Genomic DNA, 17,996 nt, shown 5'->3' on the forward strand with positions numbered 1-17,996 from the left:
AGGGAAACTGGAAGTGGGAGTTGGGATGAGGGGGGACTGGGACTGCGACACAGGGAGGAAATGGGGAGGGAAACTGGAAGGCAGATGGGAGGGAGATTGAAATTGGATGAGGAGACTGGAACTGGAAACTGGTTGGGGAGAAGGGGGACAGATATGAGGAGTCAAGGTGCAGAGGTAGAATTGGCACGGGCTGGGCAAGGACACTGGGACAAGAAGCCAGGGAGTGGGGAGATTGGAACCAGGAGCAGGGAGAGATGAGGTGAAGACTGAGACTAGATGAAGAGTGCAAAGAGGGAGACTGAGGCGGTGAGCCAGTGAGGACAGGAAATGTGGGTGGCAAGGACAGCAAATGGAGGGTGGTTGGGAGTGGGGAGAACTGAAACTGTCTGGGCAAGGAGAAAGGAACTGGGAGAGGGTGTGAAGTCTGGGCATACGGGGGAGACTGGGACAGGGAATCTGGATGGGGAGCGTAGGATTGACTGGGTAAGAAGACTGGTATGAGAAGCTTGAGATATGGAGAGTGGCACTGGCTAGATGAGGAGAATGGGACTGGGGCGAGCAGAGCAAAGGATGAAGAAGAGACAGGACAGGGACAAATTGGAGGGGATGGGAAAGAAGGAGTCAACTGTGAGGGGAAATGGGCAGAAGAGCCTGGGACCAGTAGAGTACACTCTCCTCCAGAGCTTGAAATGGAACCCAAGATTCCTTAATCCCACCATTCATCTGCTGTAAAAGTCATTGGCACAGTGTGAGTCTGTTATGATAATTGGGCCTATACATTTACCTTAGTTGTAAGCTCAACTTTCAAAAGTATGTGAAAGTTCGTAAGATGTCACAACCTATAATAATAAATATTTCTGGGAAAAGGTACAAAAGCAAGACATACTGAATTAGTCCAAACAAAAAGGTCTACTGATATAACTCAGGGATTGTGCTGAAATCGTGCGTGGTCAACAAGAAGAGTGTGGAACCAGAAGTCAGTGAACCAAAATTGGTGTGATGAAAACTAGGCCTAATTGACGGACAAAACAATAAGGGAATGGGCTGTTCTGCCAACTATTCCTTTGTAGGTTCTTAAAGAAAGAGACTTTGGGAGAAAAATTGGCTCCTGGAGCAAGCTTCACCATAGCTGCCACTCCCGTCCCCTCATCTTCTGGGATTCCAGGCCTTTGTTACCCTGATCCTGAGAGATGTCCCAACCAGATCAGGTAGAGCGAGGGACCCGGAAGATACCACCACCTCTACCTGCTCTAGCTGACTCCCAAGCAATGCGTGAGATGAAACAGGATCAGATTTTAACATCAACAGCTCCAGCTCATTTCAACTAACTTCCATACTTTTCCCCAAAAGGACAGGTATTACCATTTTTATGCCATCTCAGTGTTATTCAAATAACAAATGTCACAGGATCTTTTTCAGGGGATAAGGCAACAAGCCACGTTTATTGTGAATACAGAAATTTGGTAAATGGTATCAATAGAAAGAAAAGTATCAACACTGTAATAACATCAATATTGTTCTTTACTTAGTGAAATAGTATCAATAATGTAAATACTATGAAAACAATATCAACATTGTGTCAATACTACAATTACAGAGATTCTTGTTAATAAAGTATACTTCGTTGACACATGTTTCAAATGGTACTTTCATTCACGCTCACACATACTGACAGGCGTACACAGACAGGGAGACAGACAAACATACATAGGGGGTCTCACAGATGTTATAGTTACCAGCCTCTTGGTGCTCGTGGTAGTCACTGGCCAGATGACTGTAGCACGAGGGTGAGGAGCAAGGTTCTGCTGATGCACACCGGTACTCCTGGCTGGTGTGATGATGTAGACCCGAACCTCCAGCCTTCATCTTTCTGTCCCATTTTATAGGAAAAAGACCCCATGTAAGTCTATGGGTTTTTGCTTTGTCATGCTGCATCTGCGTTTGGTGTGATCCTTAATCACCCACATTGTTGCAAGTCTGATCAGATTTTGTTCTTTGAAGTGGACTGGCTCCAAAGTTTATCAGGGGACTCCTCTTCAGCCATTTGAATGGTACAAGTTATTATTTTCGCTCCTTTCTTTTTTCCTCAAGCGTTTTAGGTGAGGCTGGTGTTTTCTTCGTGTCTGTTTCAATATTCCTTACTGAGACCAATTGTTCAATTACTCTTCCTGTCTACATCCACCTCAATTGCTCAGCCATTCACACTTTAATTACTCAGTGCCAACTCCTAGCTGAAGAAATCACATATTATTTTTAAAGCAAACATTATTTCATTTTTGCCAGTATCTTTCACAATTAGATAGGTATATTACATTTTACAGTGTGGTTTTTTATACTTATAATAGGATTTTTACAAATATATTGAGAGTGGGTAAAATTAATAGATAAAATGGTCAGTGGAGTGGTTTTACAATTTTAAACCAAATAGAATTATACAAAATACAGACAGACTTGAATGTTATGCAGTAAGTAGATATTTTAGAAAGACTGAAGTGAACATTTCAAAGGGTAGAACAATAAAAGTCAGTTGAGGCTTTAGCTTTTGATTAAAGTTACAATGTATCAGGCTGAAGTGCCTCTTGGTAGAAAGAGTGTGGGGGAGTGTTTGTGGCTCTGTTCTTTCATGAAAACAGGATTGAGCCAACATCCGAGACTGTCTAACAAAGGCACTTTTCCATGCAAAAACTCTCTCCAGCTAAAGTGAAATGGAACAAGGGATGTTATTAAAATGAAAGCTGTATTTAATACTTCACATTTAAAATGCTTTAACTGTTTCTCTTTAATTAAAGGTTAAAGGATTTTGAATGGGTCTTTGTCATGGTACTAAGCAGGCTCGAGGTCTCTGTATACCAAACCCCGAACCTTGTTTAACAGTTTCATGTTGGACAGTGACTAGGTTATGTTAACACCTTTGACCTTTTTTTCTATATAGTCCATCTAAATTAATACAACACATCCCATCCCACAGAGGATGACAACCTACAACTGCTATCATTCACTTGATTAGCTTAAGTGGCAGAGGTCTATGTAATTGAATGCATAACGGTATTATATTGTTCAGCCACTAGGTGGCGCAGTGTGTAACACACATTATTTAAGGTAACCTCAGTTTTGTTTGGCAGTACATTTAAGGATCTCTGATGTCTCTCTCTGAGAAGGAGGCTCTGTAGCTTACACCTGGTGTAGGAGCCTGACCTGCTAGTACCAGCCCTGCAGCCTACCATGTAAAATGTATACATGACATGGTGTCAGGAGTAAACTAGTGTCAGAGGAGAACAGACACAGAAGGAAAGCAGCAACAAAACTTGCAAACAGAAGGAACAAAGGTTGCAGGATCCATCTCATCAACGCACCACTCTTCAGAGTGCCAGAGAGCTTCAGTTTTAATAAACCTACAGAATGGACAGACTGGAAACAGTATTTTGCAAGATCTTGCATTGCGACCAAACTCCACAAGGAAATGGAGACATCTAGGTCTTTAATTTATGCTATGGAAGCAGGCAGAGCATATCCTTAAATCTTTTGCCTTTACTGAAGAAAGTCATAAAGATGACTATGAAAGGGTTCTGGCTATATTTGATGCATACTTTTATACCTCAGACAAATGTGGTTTATCAAAGAGCATGTTTTCACCAGAGAATTCAGGAACTAGGGCAAAATGTTTAAAGTTTTATAATAGCTCTGTATGCATTGGCTAAAAACTGTGATTTGGGGACTGCAAAACATGAAAATTTCAGAGACAAGCTGGTTATTGGGTTAACAGATAAAAATCTTTCACAGCAGCTACAATTAAAAGCATAACCCTACTTAATCGTAAACACAGCAATACAGATAGCAAAGCAGGCTGAATGAGTTAAACAGCAGAACAAAAGGCAGGAGCAACTTGATAAATCTGAAATTAACTCAGAAGCAGTAAAGAGACTCAGCATAACTGATAAAAGTTATTACCATAAAAGCCTTGAGGCTATGAGGAAAGTCCAGGCAAACTACAAAGCCTTTCAGAATAATGTACAATAATTTCATAGCTCAAGACGTGAAATATGTAATAATGCACAAAATATGGACATTTTGTAGTTGTTTGCCACACTAAGACAATGAGAGAGATAACTACAGTTACAGAGGTCAAGAGCCATTGTTTCTGGGATCTGTCACCTTGTGATGACCCAGAGCCTGCTTGGAGAGTAAAACTGAATATTCATGGAAGACTATTGACTTTAAAATTGACTCTGGAGCTGATGTCACAGTCATTTCAGAAAGGATTTACAATCATCTTCAATCCCTCCCAAAGCAAAAGTCATCTGACAATGCTCTCACTAGCCCTGGGGTATTCTGAACTGCATGGGCCAGTTCATCACGGAAACAACTAACAGAGACAACAGCTTTGCATTCAGAATTTATGTGATCAAAGGATCAAAGACCTTCTCAGCAGCAGTGTGGCAGCCATGATGGCCCTAATGAGAAAGATGAAAGGACTTGACAGAGACAATGCTTGACATTGACAGAGACAATTGACAGAGACAATGGTGAATCATACGGAATAACAACATCTCTAGCGGACAGACCTTGTAAGAGACTAGCTGCAGTTTTATGCTTATTCAGAGGACATCATTACATAGTTGTAGTGGACTCTTTTTCCAGGTATGTAGAAATAATGTACTTGAAAGACACAACTTGTTGCAGTGTTATCGAAAAACTGAAGTGCACTTTTTCTTACTTCTGTATTCCAGAGCAACTAGTGATGGAGAATGGACCACAATTCACTGCAGCAGAATTTTAATCAGTCTGACTGAAATATGATTTTGATCATATTACTAACATCCCACATTACCCACAAGCAAATGGAGAGGCTGAGAGAATTGTACAGACAGCCAAGAAGATCTTGGGAAGTTCTAATCTACAGTGGGAAGATGTAATCCTTGCTCTTTGAGTTACAGATCAACACCAACAGCAGCAGAGCTCCTGGATATAGTCTGGCACAACTCCTGATGGGAAGACAACTCAGAACTACAGTTCCAACTTTGAAAAAGAATCTATCTCCAAAGTGGCCAGGCACGAAGAGAATAGCCAAAATGGATAAAAAAGCAAAAAGAGCTTGTAAACATTTTTATAACAGACATCACTTGATCACTTGATTAGAGAACTAACGGGACTAGAACTTGGTGATTGTGTTTGTGTCAAACTGGATGGAGAAAAAGGATGGACAACTCCAGATGTTGTAAAAAAAAAAGAATTCAGTGCCCAGATCATATGAGATCGAGTTCAACAAAAGCTGTTGACATCTACAGTTTGTTCCTGAAAAAGAACGATCAATAGAGCAGACTTTGCAGATGGTACATGCAAAACAGAAGAAGATTCCAAACGGGACACTGTCAGTCATTGCAACTAATGGACAGCCAGATGACCAAGTAGTTATGTGTTCAGGTTGTGTAATGAGAAATACAGTATGATTCAGAAACCTTCAACAGACTGATATGTACTGAACATTAGAGATGGTATGATAGTGTGTATTTTATAAATGGTATTTTATAAATGGCCATATTTAAAGGGGGAGATGTAATGGAATGCTAAACTGAATTGTACTGCAGCCACTAGGTGCCTGTGTGTAACATACCTTATTTAAGCTAACTTCAGCCATGCTTGGCAGTACATTAAAGGAAATTATGCTGAACACATCTCTAGTATATCTCTTTGAGAAGGAAGCTCTGTAGCCAGTCTATGGCTTTGTCTAAACTAGCACTTATGCCGGCAAAACTTTTGTTGCTCAGGGATGTGAAAAAAATACATAAGTTTTGCTGGCATAAACACTTGCGTGGACAGTGCTATATTGGCAGGCGATGCTTTCCCGCTGACATGGCTACCGCTGCACGTTTAGGTGGTTTTATTATGCCTTTGCAACCTTAACTCAGTTTCCTTGAGCTTGTGCATTATGATACAGTCTCTAATTATATGATCGCATACTATATTTTCCACAGGATCCCCGCTTCCTTCAGTGCACAGGCTGGATATGCTCTGAGGATGAATCAGATTTGTGTACAGAAGGAGGCAGTAAGACCCCTGCCTCATTTGTTGCAGAAATCGGAAGGTGCGTAGCGAGTGAGGCAGGGGATTGCAGGAAGAGAAAGAATGGTCTCAAGGTCAAGACAATTTAATGCTGCCCTGGAGAACTGAATTCTATCGTTGCCCCTTGTGATGTCCCCCCATACAAACCCTGAAGGAGTTAAGGTGGCTAGTGGGCCAATTAATTGCCTCGGCTGCCCCTGAAGGAGGAGCCAAGGAGTAATGAGGGTTAATTAAAGCAGAAGCGCAGCTGGACAGGAACAGGTGGGGCTTGTATAAAGCCCAGTAGCTGAGAATAGAAGGGGACTGTAGAGAGAGAGAGGCTACAGTCACTTTCAGGGAGAGAGAAGGCTGAATAGGAAACAGCCCACGGATAAAGCAGTAAGGTTTACAATTGTGCAGACCTTGATTACTTGTTGTAGGGTCCCTGGGCTGGAACCCAATGTAGAGGGCAGGCCTGAGTTCCCCTACCAGCCACTGGGGAAGTGGCACCGTTAAGGAAAGAGACAACTGCTTGGGACAGTGGGTCCTGAGAGACTTTGAGAATGCAACCCTCCTTCCCAGAGGGGGAAATTACAGTGACCTGGCCAAAGGACCCAGCCACGCAGCGAGAGCAGTTGAATCCCGAGACAGAGAGGGAGTGATGGAGTGCAACCGCACGAAGGGGCATTGCTCTGGCAGAGCTAATCCCCAGACATGACCAGAAGGAGGCGCTCCAGCAGTGAGTAGAACATCCCATGACACCTCTGCCAAAGAGTTCCTAGTGATGCTAGGCAAGTCATTTCAACTACATTTTTCACAGCTACTCACTAATTGTGTGTTCCTCAATCACTTGGTGTCTGACTTGATACTTTGGGGTTTGATTTACAGAAGTGATGAACAACCACAACTGAAGTCTTGGGGCTTATACTTTGAACATATGAAGTGCTTTGCCAAGAAACTCTGAAAAAATCAGGTCCTAGGGGTCACAAATTTTTACCCAGAATTAGTGGATACTTTTGAATTTAAATCTTTCTGATTCAGCTCCCTAGCTGTAAAATGAGGATAACTCCTCCCTCACCTCAAAGGGCTGCCACGAAAATAAATTAATTAATGTTTGTGAAGCACTCTGATTCTATAGTGATGAGTACCATAGAAAACCCCATCAGGAAATTAATAATTCTGACATCAGAGCAGGCTTTGATTATTGTGCTGAAAATCAGATCTGGGACCATACACAGAAAAATGAAGAGAAAACAAAATATTGAATAGTGAGCAATGTCTGTCCTGTGGACTGAATGAAGTCCTGTGGGGGAAAAAATAGGATGTGATCTTGTAATTTTAGACTGTATCATAATTAATCCACACCAGCGGGCTGAAATAAGGTTATTAGTTAACTTTAATTTTGGTATTTCCTAACTTTTGAGTGCTTAACTTTGTAACCTTAAAGTTCTTTTAACATAATTTTTTGGTGTGTGATTTTAGAAATAGACTGTGATCATGTAATTAAAGGCTATATATATGCATATATATAATGCATACTCACCAAAGATAGAGTTTGAATTACAGACTAAAGAATGAGCAGACTTTGTTTATTTTGTATCATATTTTTAAAAATCTGGTGTTATGGGAAGGCTAGAATAAAGAAGAGAAGGAACTTTAAAGGAGTTAAAAAGTTTATGGTCATCCCCTATCTTTCAGGGATGGAGTTCCTGATTTGCTGACCAATTGCTGTGAAAGCTGTCTTTCCTACACGCATGAGTTCACTTTTGAGGTTGGCAGTTTAAATTTTCCAGTGGAACATAGCTGTCATAGGAAATAATGATCACAGAGGGTGAGATGGTCCCTGAGCAATATGCTGTCTGTTGGCCATGTTCCCTATCCCAGAAAAATATAGGTATAATACATAACTCAATTCACCAATCTTTTTGCAATAAGAAATAATTGATTGCCAGTAGCTGAGAAACCCTATACCTGCCCACATTAATGTAACATATTAAAAAGTATAATTGTATATAAAGTATTTGAATAAGTTTACATCTAAAAATTTACTGGGAGCCTTAAAGCATATATTTTCAAAAACATACTACTCAGTTTGACTTTAATGAGCAATGCAGCTAAAATTTCATCCAATCTAAGAGCCAAATTTGCAAAATTACTTTAACCCAACTGCCTATAATTTGCATGCACTATCAGTTGTGCAATGAAATAACAGAAATTGCATGTCCAAACACAGACAGTGGAAAACTACCTATGTATTGGGGTTACCAACTTTCCAATTTTTCAAAACCAGACATTACAAGCTTCCCCACCCCCCGTCGCTTACATCCCCTTGCTGCCTGCAGAGCTGGGCTGGGAGGAGCTGATGCGGAGCCTGCCTGCCTGCCTGCCCAATCGTGGCATGGCAGAGTGTGTGTGGGGGGGCAGTTCCCAGAGCTAGGGGCTAGAGAGAGCTGGGGACCTGGAAGGTGGGACAGGCCATCATGGGTGGTGAGCCTGGCCCCCGTTCCCCCCTCCTCAAATGCCGTGTGCTGTCAGGATCCCTCCTCCTCCAGCAGCAGCTGCTCTTCCCGCCCTCCCGGCACCAGAGGCCGATCGCGGTTGCTGCGGAAACCAGACTTTTGGTGTCCAATCAGCAGTACTGACCGGACACTGCACAGGTCTCCTTTCGATCAGACTTTCCAGTCCGAAACCGGACACATGGCAATGCTACCTACTCTGCATGAACAGATGATAGGTTCATGAAGGTTTAGAGATATTCTTGGAAATTTGACCTACACATTGTAGGACTAGGTTGTAGGGTTTCCAACCCTCAAGGATTGTCCTGGAGTGCCCAGGAATTAGAGATTATGTCATGTGATGAAACCTTCAGGAATACGTCCAACCAAAATTGGCAACCCTATTTTGTACAAATATAAATTCAGAAACTCCTAATTTTGAACAAAATAAAAATTACCAGCAGAAGCTGACAATAAAATACTTTTTTCCCTCCCTCTTAATATTTAGAATCATTTTAGATATTGGCAGAAACTTTTCCCCTTCAGAAAATAAACTTCTGATTTTCCGCTGTCTTTCTCAGGCACGTTGATCTGACAGCTCCAAAAGCAAGATGGCTGCCATCAAAAATCAGAGGCTTCAGCTGAGGGTCACGTGACTTAGTCTTTCTTCTTTAGGATCTGTGTGAACACAGCAGCAAGCAATCCGGCAGCCTGTGCTGCAAGCGGAATAGCAATCAGTGTAGCACTCAGACTTGCTGAAAGCTCTGTAGACTTGGAGGTTTTCTGCAATCTATGGAGCATCAAGAATACAGATAGATGAAATGCATGTTGATTCTATTCCTTGGATGCTCTGTCCTATATTATTACAGTTTTTAAAGAAACTTGTGCTTGATCTGGGGGTACACTCACAGAAGGTCATATAGGATTATATGGTGGTTTTTTGGTTCACTGAAGACTGGAATGGTATCTGTTTTAGGATTTAAAAATTTATATTTCATGGGAAACAGCTGGTGCTCTGTGGAAGCCACTGAACATTCATTTACTTTCTTCTGAATGGAATTTAAGTGTCTTCTTACTATCAAGTGTCACAGTGAGCAAGAACATATATGCAAAATTAATTCATTTTTCACTGTAAGAAAAGTGGATAGAGTACATAAGGACAGCTGTAGGGGACTTGGCACTGAAAAAGAGATGCTTTTCCTCTCTTTTGTGAAAAAGCTCAGCAAAGACTGAGAATAGGGGAAAAAACATAGCTGATTGTTCTTTAAATTTTCCAATCCTATTTTATTGCACAATAAGTTGTTTTTTATTGTGATAACCTGCTGGAAGGGTAACATATGGTGTGGACTGAATTTTTCTCATTCATGTTTGTTGCAGTAAAACATGTTGAGGAAACCCTGTGGCATGAAGAAACAAGAAATATGGAACAAGGCAGAGTTAGTTTTTTTCCTTCTTTCCTTTCCTGAATATAATGATTCATGAAGTAGAGACATGACAAGTCAAAGCTGCTTTCCAGGACACAAATTCAGTGAAGACACTGTTAGATACAATGAACTTGGCTTTATTCACAAAAGCAGGATTTTTTGCCTGTACGCTCTGTTCAGTGAAAAGCCTTGGTTCAATAATGTGTGATTATTAGGTAGAGAGAAGGAAGAAAGAACACTCACCATGGGGTACAATGGAAGCTGGATTTCAAGAAATGGAAGTGACCATGCCCTCTATCAGGCTGTCACCAGAGCTTTAGAAATTAAGAATGTGTCTAATACACACATTTTGTGGAACAATGGAAGCTACAATGGGATTGGTACCTTGGAACATGGGGAGTACAGTGAGGAGCAAACCTACAGACATTTCACTACCACTGTGCAAATTGTCATCTTTATAGGCTCTCTTCTGGGTAAGTAAGCCTTGTTGCACTTTTTCTGTTATGTGGTTTACTGATGGCTGCAGTCAGTGACCCATGCACCCAAAGAATAATTACTGTGGTCACAAATTACTACCACATGGGCACCTCTTGATTGTCATTTCAGGTTTTTGCTGTCTCCTCAAGTGGAATTAATCAGCTGTGCCTTCAAGTTTTCTGTAGATTTCTGATGCTCTGTGTAATATGGATTACTGCTATCAAAAATTAGTCAGTTGAAATTGCCATGATATGCATATGTATTATTCAGCAAACTTTCCCTTGGGATAGGGAATACAAATAGATGAGAGGATAATGCATTAATTATGCTCTTATTTTCACAGGTAATGGGATATACACTAATTATAATAGACATTAATTTAAGATGTTTTCCTTAAATGATCCTGAATTTATATTTGAGACTAAATTAATTTTACATTGGTCTTTTGCAGATTTCAGTTGAATCCTTTGTAATCTTTGTGCTGTACATTCTGTTATCCATGTGATATTGTACTTGTATCTCATCTGTTAATTTAACAAATGAAGTTTAGTTAAAAATCCGGTACAGTGTAGATACATGGTAGTAACGGCTAATATATTATTACATAACTTTACACATCTGTGTATATTTGCTTTCTAAGGATTTACAATGTGGCATTTTGTTATCAATTACGTTTGTTTTTTTTACAAGAGACAAGCCTAGACAGGCATTTGAAGCCATTTAGTGCTGTCATACCTGTAGGTGATCTTGATTTGTACAGTTTGGGAGATTAGTAAAGTAGATTTAAATAAAATGTCACTTGTGGGTAAGTCATTCCAAGCTAATTATTTTAATAAGATGAGACTTTCCACATAGGAGAGCTGATCCTGAGAGCTACTGAGCACCCTGGCTTTCACGGAGTTCTAGGGGACTTGCAGGTGATCACCACCTCTCAGGATCAGGCCAGTCTTTTGAACACAACTGACTGGACGTTTTCAATGGTGCTAGGATATATTTTTATGGTGGTGATGGTTTTTAAAATGAACTTATCCCTTGTAACAATTCATATATCTTTAGTCTAGCTCAAATGATTATCCTGAATAGTTTCCTTTCTAAATGCAGAATAAGGATGGTCTTGTGGTAAAGACATTGGTGTGGGGCTCATATACAAGTTCAGTTCCTGGCTCTGCCACAGACTTACTGTGTGACATTGAGTAAATCACTTAATTTCTTTAGGCTTTAGTTTCCCCACTTGTAAAATGGGGATTTTTCTTCTGCCTTTTGTCTATCTTGTCTATTTAGGCTGTAAGCTCTTTGTGGTGTAAACTCTCTCTTATTAGTAGATTGTACAATTCCTAACACAGTAGGTCCACAAACTCAGTCGAAGCCTCTAGGTGCTACTGTAATAAAGATAATTATATGTATAGGCAGTTAAGCCCCAGTCCTAATATTGGCAGTCCCGAGTGCTCAAAAATCATGAGATGGGCTTAAAAATAAGATTTTTAAATACAAATCATTTGCCTTCTGTTTCTTGAGGCTTTAAGAATACCATGAGGTTATCTCCTCAGACTTTTCTCTGCAGGCATGAGAGATAAAAACTTACTTTCATGTGATCAGTGTCTCCCCAGGAGTTGCGGCTTTAAGAAAAATACTGAATCTCACATGACTTGTCATAAAATCATGAGAGTTGGCAACATTGCAATCTGAGGGCTTGTCTACACTTACCTCCAAGATTCGGCAGCAGTCGACCAGAGTTATGCAAGCTACGCAAAAAACGTGCGTAACTCCCGTCGACTTCTCTGCTTCTCTTCTGTGGCATCTTCACTGCACTGCGCCACTTGAGAAGGTGGTCTTAATACGTTGATTTCTGGATCGACTGAGCAGGTCTTCACTGACTGCTCAGTCGATCCAGAGAAATCGATCTGACGGCGGCGAATTTGCTGCTGTCAGTGAAGACGTAGCCTCCCAGGCAGACCCCTGGGGAAGTAACTGAGGATCTGGCATAGGTGCACAGGTCCATCTGCAGATTAGCAATCTGGGGCCTTTGTCAGCTTCCTTTCTATTTCTGTGCAGGTTTTCCACATAGCAAAAAGGGAGGGAAAAACTTTTTTTAAATGGGAAAATGTGATTGCATATCAACAAAAATTGACAGGAGGCTTGGAGCAGATGTCGTGCCTGAAACTACTACTAACTCATTATTTTTCAAACTCGATTCTCCATATATATGTCTCTGTTGCATTGCATCACTATTTTAAGTACTTACAGCTCCCTATTATCATGATATCTGAATACCTCACGCCATTTATTGTACTTATCCTCACAACACCCCTGTGAGGGAGGGAAGTGCGATTATCTCCATTTTACAGATAGGAGATTGAGTCACAAAGAGCTGAGAGACAAAGTGACCAGCCCGAGGTCACACAGGAAGTCTGTAACTCAGAGCAGGCAATTGAACCCCACTCCCCTGAGTTCCAAGATGGTGCCGTAATTACTGAACCATCCTTCCTGTTATACAGAACAGATGTGTACAGATATTGCAGATTGCATTCCATTTAATGATATTTCAGCCTGTAGAGAGCTCAATGTCTGAGTTTGTCATTTGTTTCAGGTCACTTGAATGGAACCTAATCCTATAAACATTTAAGCATGTTCTTAACTTCCCAGGGTAAAGTTATGCAAGTACTTAAATATTTGCTGGATCAGGATTCTGTGAAGTGGAATTATTTTGTAATCTTTAAGATTAAACCCTGTGAAATGGTAGCTGTAATATAAACCTAGGGACCAGGCCCACAAATAAATACTCACATGAGCAGCCCCATTGTCTTAAATACATTTTCTTGTAGTACTCAATCTATATAAGAGTTACAGTAACAGGTCTTTTTTAAGAGAGATGTACAATATGTCTTTCTTTCATATCTGCGATTTATGGGAAGTCTTGTAACAGTAGGCAGTGTATTTGTGTTAGTTTTTCCTTTATTAAGTGACGAGGTTGTTAATGTGAATGGTTTTGGTATTTGTGTAGAAGACTAAAAAGCCAAAGTAAACAAACAACTCTAGTAGTTTTTTCTTTATGGCTAGTGTTAAAAATATATTTACAGTACATTCTCAGATTTATTTTATAATTTAATTATGACAATATTAGGTTCTAGGTTTTTGTTAGTTTGCTTTAACAGGGATTGGATCCCAGCTGTCACTAGCAAGCCAAGGCCTGAATATGGACAGTGACCTTTAAATATGTGACAAAGGATTTAACTGGTAGACACAAGCCTAAAATATCAGAAGATCATGAAATGTGGTGCTCTTTTTTTAAAAAAAATGGATAAACATTTTGAATAACCTTCATATTATACTTCAGCATTTCTGACATCAGTCATAAAGAATCTGAGAACGCCAGATACTGATTGGACAAACATGAGCTTTGGTCTACAAATCCTTTTATAATCTAGTGCAGTTAGATGTAAGAATTGCTCATAAAAAACATAATAATAATGTTAATGTAGCAGCTGAACTTGGGATACAGTTTTACTACAACAACAAATAAACTCTTTATGAGGGTTTGGGTCATATTTTACAGGCCTTTCTCTAGCGCAAACCCACCACTCTTCTCTCTTCACTGCCAGTGTGGAAGGCCCTGAATTAAGTGCAACAAGTCACTGTGGCCAGGTCCTTGACTGGAAGGAAGGGGTGAAGTTTCCTAGCAAGCTGCATGTGAAAGAAGGCATTTTTAGATCCTTCTGTTACCTGGTCACCCAAGTTTAGTCATACAGAACCCTGAGACTGTACACCACTTTGATGAAGTGTGGGGGCTGTATGTCTTCAATGGAAAGTGGAGACAACATTTTGGCTAGTTCTTCAAAGAGTTTCTCCTTTTCAGCCAGCATTACTTCAATCTTGCTAGGGTATAGTTTCAGCATGTCATCCAAGAGATGATATCTTGTAGGAATTCCAACTTTTTAGTAGTGATGGTAGTTGCATCATTTGAGAATGAGATGTATAGTTGAGCGTCATCAGCATACTATTGACAGCGGAGCCTGTACTGTCTCACTGTCTTTGCCAGTGGTCTCCCGTGGATACTGAAGAGAAGAAAGAGTAGCATGGATCCCTGTGGGACCCTGCAAGTGAAGGCCTTTGGAGAGGAGGAGCAGTTATCCATCACCACTCTGAGTTCTGCTGGAGAGGAACAATTGCAACTACTGTAGTACTGAGACATCTCCTCCTGCTAAATCATATAGGTATTTTAGTAATACCTTATGGTCCACGGTGTCAATAACTGCATAAATTTTAAAAAGTGGAAGTTAAGTCCTATTTAGGAAAATATAAAGGAGTATAAACTCTGACAAGTGAAGTGTAAACACATAATTAGGAAGGCCAAAAAAGTATTTGAAGAACAGCTAGCTAAAGATTCAAAAAGTAATAGCAAAAACATTTTTAAGTACATCAGAAGCAGGAAGCCTGCTAAACAACCAGTGGGGCGACTGGACGATTAAGTTGCTAAAGGAGAACTCAAGGAAGATAAGGCTATTGCGGAGAAATTAAATGAATTTTTTGCATCAGTCTTCACGGTTGAGGATGTGAGGGAGATTCCCAAACCTGAGCGATTCTTTTTAGATGACAAATCTGAGGAACTGTCCCAGATTGAGGTGTCATTAGAGAAGGTTTTGGAACAAATCGATAAATTAAACAGTAATAAATTACCAGGGCCAGATGATATTTACCCAAGAGTTCTGAAGGAACTCAGATATGAAATTACAGAACTACTACCTGGCAGGTATGTAACCTGTCATTTAAATCAGCTTCTGTACCAGATGACTGGAGGATAGCTAATGTGACGCCAATTTTTTAAAAAGGCTCCAGAGGCGATCCTGGCAATTACAGGCCAATAAGCCTAACTTCAGTAGCAGACAAATTGGTTGAAACTATAGCAAAGAACAGAATTATCAGATGCAAAGATTAATATGATTTGTTGGAAAGGAAGAGTCAACATGGTTTTTATAAGGGAAATAATGTCTCACCAATCTACTAGAATTCTTTAAGGGGGTCAACTAGCATGTGGACAAGAGTGATCCAGTGGATATAGTGTACTTAGGTTTTCAGAAAGCCTTTGACAAGGACCCTCACCAAAGGCTCTTAAGCAAAGTAAATGGTCATGGGAAAGGGGGAAGGTCCTCTCCTGGAGCAGTAACTGGTGAAAAGATAGGAAACAAAGGGTAGGAATAAATGGTCAGTTTTCTGAATGGAGAGAGGTAAATAGTGATGTTCCCCAGAGGTCTGTATTGGGACAAGTATTGCTCAACATATTCATAAATGATCTGGAAAAGGGAGTAAACAGTGAGGTGGCAAAATTTGTAGATGATACAAAACTACTCAAGATAGTTAAGTCCAAAGCAGACTGCAAAGAGTTACAAAGGGGTCTCACAAAACTGGTTGTCTGGGCAACAAAATGGCAGATGAAATTCAATCTTGATAAATGCAAAATAATGCACATTAGAAAACATAATCCCAACTATACATATAAAATGATTAGGACTAAATTAGATGTTACCACTCAAGAAAGAGATATTGGAGTCATTGTGGATAGTTCTCTGAAAACATCCACTCAATGTGCAACGGCAGTCAAAAAAGCTAACAGAATGTTGGGAATCATTAGGAAAGGGGTAGATAATAAGACAGATAATTTTGTATTACCGATATATAAATCTATGGTACACTCACATCTTGAATACTGCATGCAGATCTGGTTGCCCCATCTCAAAAAAGATATATTGGTATTGGAAAAGGTACAGAAAAGGGCAACTAAAATTATTAGGGGTATGGAAAAGCTTCCATACGAGGAGAGATTAATGAGATTCAGACTACTCAGATTGGAAAAGAGACAGCTAAGGGAAGGGATATGATAGAGGTCTATAAAATCATGATTGGTGTGGAGAAAATAAATAATGAAATGTTATTTACTCCTTCTCATAACACAAAAACTAGGACTTTTCAGCTTGGAAAAGAGACAGCTAAGGGAAGGGATATGATAGAGGTCTATAAAATCATGATTGGTGTGGAGAAAATAAATAATGAAATGTTATTTACTCCTTCTCATAACACAAAAACTAGGACTTTTCAGCTTGGAAAAGAGACAGCTAAGGGGGGGGTATATGATAGAAGTCTATAAAATCATGACTGGTGTGGAGAAAAATAAGGAAATGTTATTAACTTCTCATAACACAAAAGCTAAGTGTCACCAAATGAAATTAATAGACAGAAGGTTTAAAACAAACAAAAGGAAGTATTTCTTCACACAATTCAACCTATTGAACTCCTTGCCAGAGGATTTTGTGAAGGCCAAGACTATAATGGGGTTCAAAAAAGAACTAGATAAATTCATGGAGGATAGGTCCATCAATGGCTGTTAGCCAGGTTGGCTGGGATTGCTGTTTGCCAGAGGCTGGGAATGGGCGGCAGGATGGATCACTTGATGATTACTTGTTCATTAATTCCCTCTGAAGCACCTGGCATTGGTTACTGTTGGAAGACAGGCTACTGGGCTAGATGGACCATTGGTTTGACCCAATATGGCCATTCTTATGTTCTTAAAATTCCAGCAGTATGATCAGTGAAGATCTTTTGACCCTGGACACAGGCAAGAATGTCATCTTTTGGTGCTACTAGAGCTGCCTCAGTGCTGTACCTTGGTCTGAACACTGATTGTGAGGCATCCAGAATGTTGACTGATGTCATATGTTGTTGGCGCTTGATGGTTATTGTTTCCAGATTTGCCCGTCACCTTGGGTTACACTCATTTATTAGGGTTACTTTCCTTGGGCCGGGGTTGTAATTTTATTAATGTACTGCTTGTGTCACTTGTGTTTGTATATGGAGCTTTACTTCTTCCTTCTGCAAGTCCACTCCCAATGGAGCTACCCTGCAGGACCTAAGTTTCCCAGGGCTGAATTCCTTCCAGACTCAAATAAACACCCACATATACATATACACACACACACATTTACAGATTAACAGAGCGTGTTTGAGCAGACTGGGTTTATCAGCACTCTCAGCTGACCCCTTATATGTCCCTGAACTCAGCAGGCTGGGTCACAACAGCACTTTCCAGCTGCCACCCTGATGTGCTCCTGGACTCAATCAGGCAGGGCAGAGCAGCCCTGCCAAGCTGCCACCCTTATATGCCACAGGTTTAGCACATCGCTGTCCCCACTCTCACTCTCAATTGTTAGTAGTAACCCCCTTAATGAGCAAACTTCACAGGATTTTTGGGCGTTACAGGGATCTTTGGCTTAGGTAAAAGAAGCGCTGCTGCAGAACAAGATAGAGAAGCCCAGAACTCGAAGGAGTAAATGAAGTTTGGAGAGAGTTTGGCAACCAGCTTGATTATAAAAGTTATTTTATTGCCAGGTATATAAAACATGATACTAATAGTACAAGGAGAGAAAAACAACCAAACAGTTATTTCAATTGGGGCACTGGGGAAATCTAGCCCAAGTTTGATTACAAATGTCAGGTTTAGAAAGTTATACCTGGACTAAGAGAGAGAGAGATCAAATTAGGTCTGAGGGAAAATGTGGGTTTAACCAGAGAA

The 17,996-nt window shown here is 40.3% G+C and overlaps 1 protein-coding gene across 1 annotated transcript in view; it reads left to right on the forward strand.

Moving 5' to 3' along the window:
- Positions 1-10,202: 10,202 nt before the first annotated feature.
- Positions 10,203-17,996, forward strand: part of GPR176 (G protein-coupled receptor 176) — an 87,461-nt gene continuing 79,667 nt past the window's right edge. Inside the window, exon 1 of the mRNA XM_067558167.1 lies at positions 10,203-10,431. Coding sequence (XP_067414268.1) covers positions 10,203-10,431 — 229 coding nt within the window. The remainder of the gene's footprint in view (positions 10,432-17,996) is intronic.

Source organism: Emydura macquarii, unplaced genomic scaffold (assembly GCF_026122565.2).
Source record: "Emydura macquarii macquarii isolate MOO-44397 ecotype Brisbane River unplaced genomic scaffold, CSIRO-AGI_Emac_v2 contig_1876, whole genome shotgun sequence".
NCBI classification, from domain to species: Eukaryota; Metazoa; Chordata; order Testudines; family Chelidae; genus Emydura; species Emydura macquarii.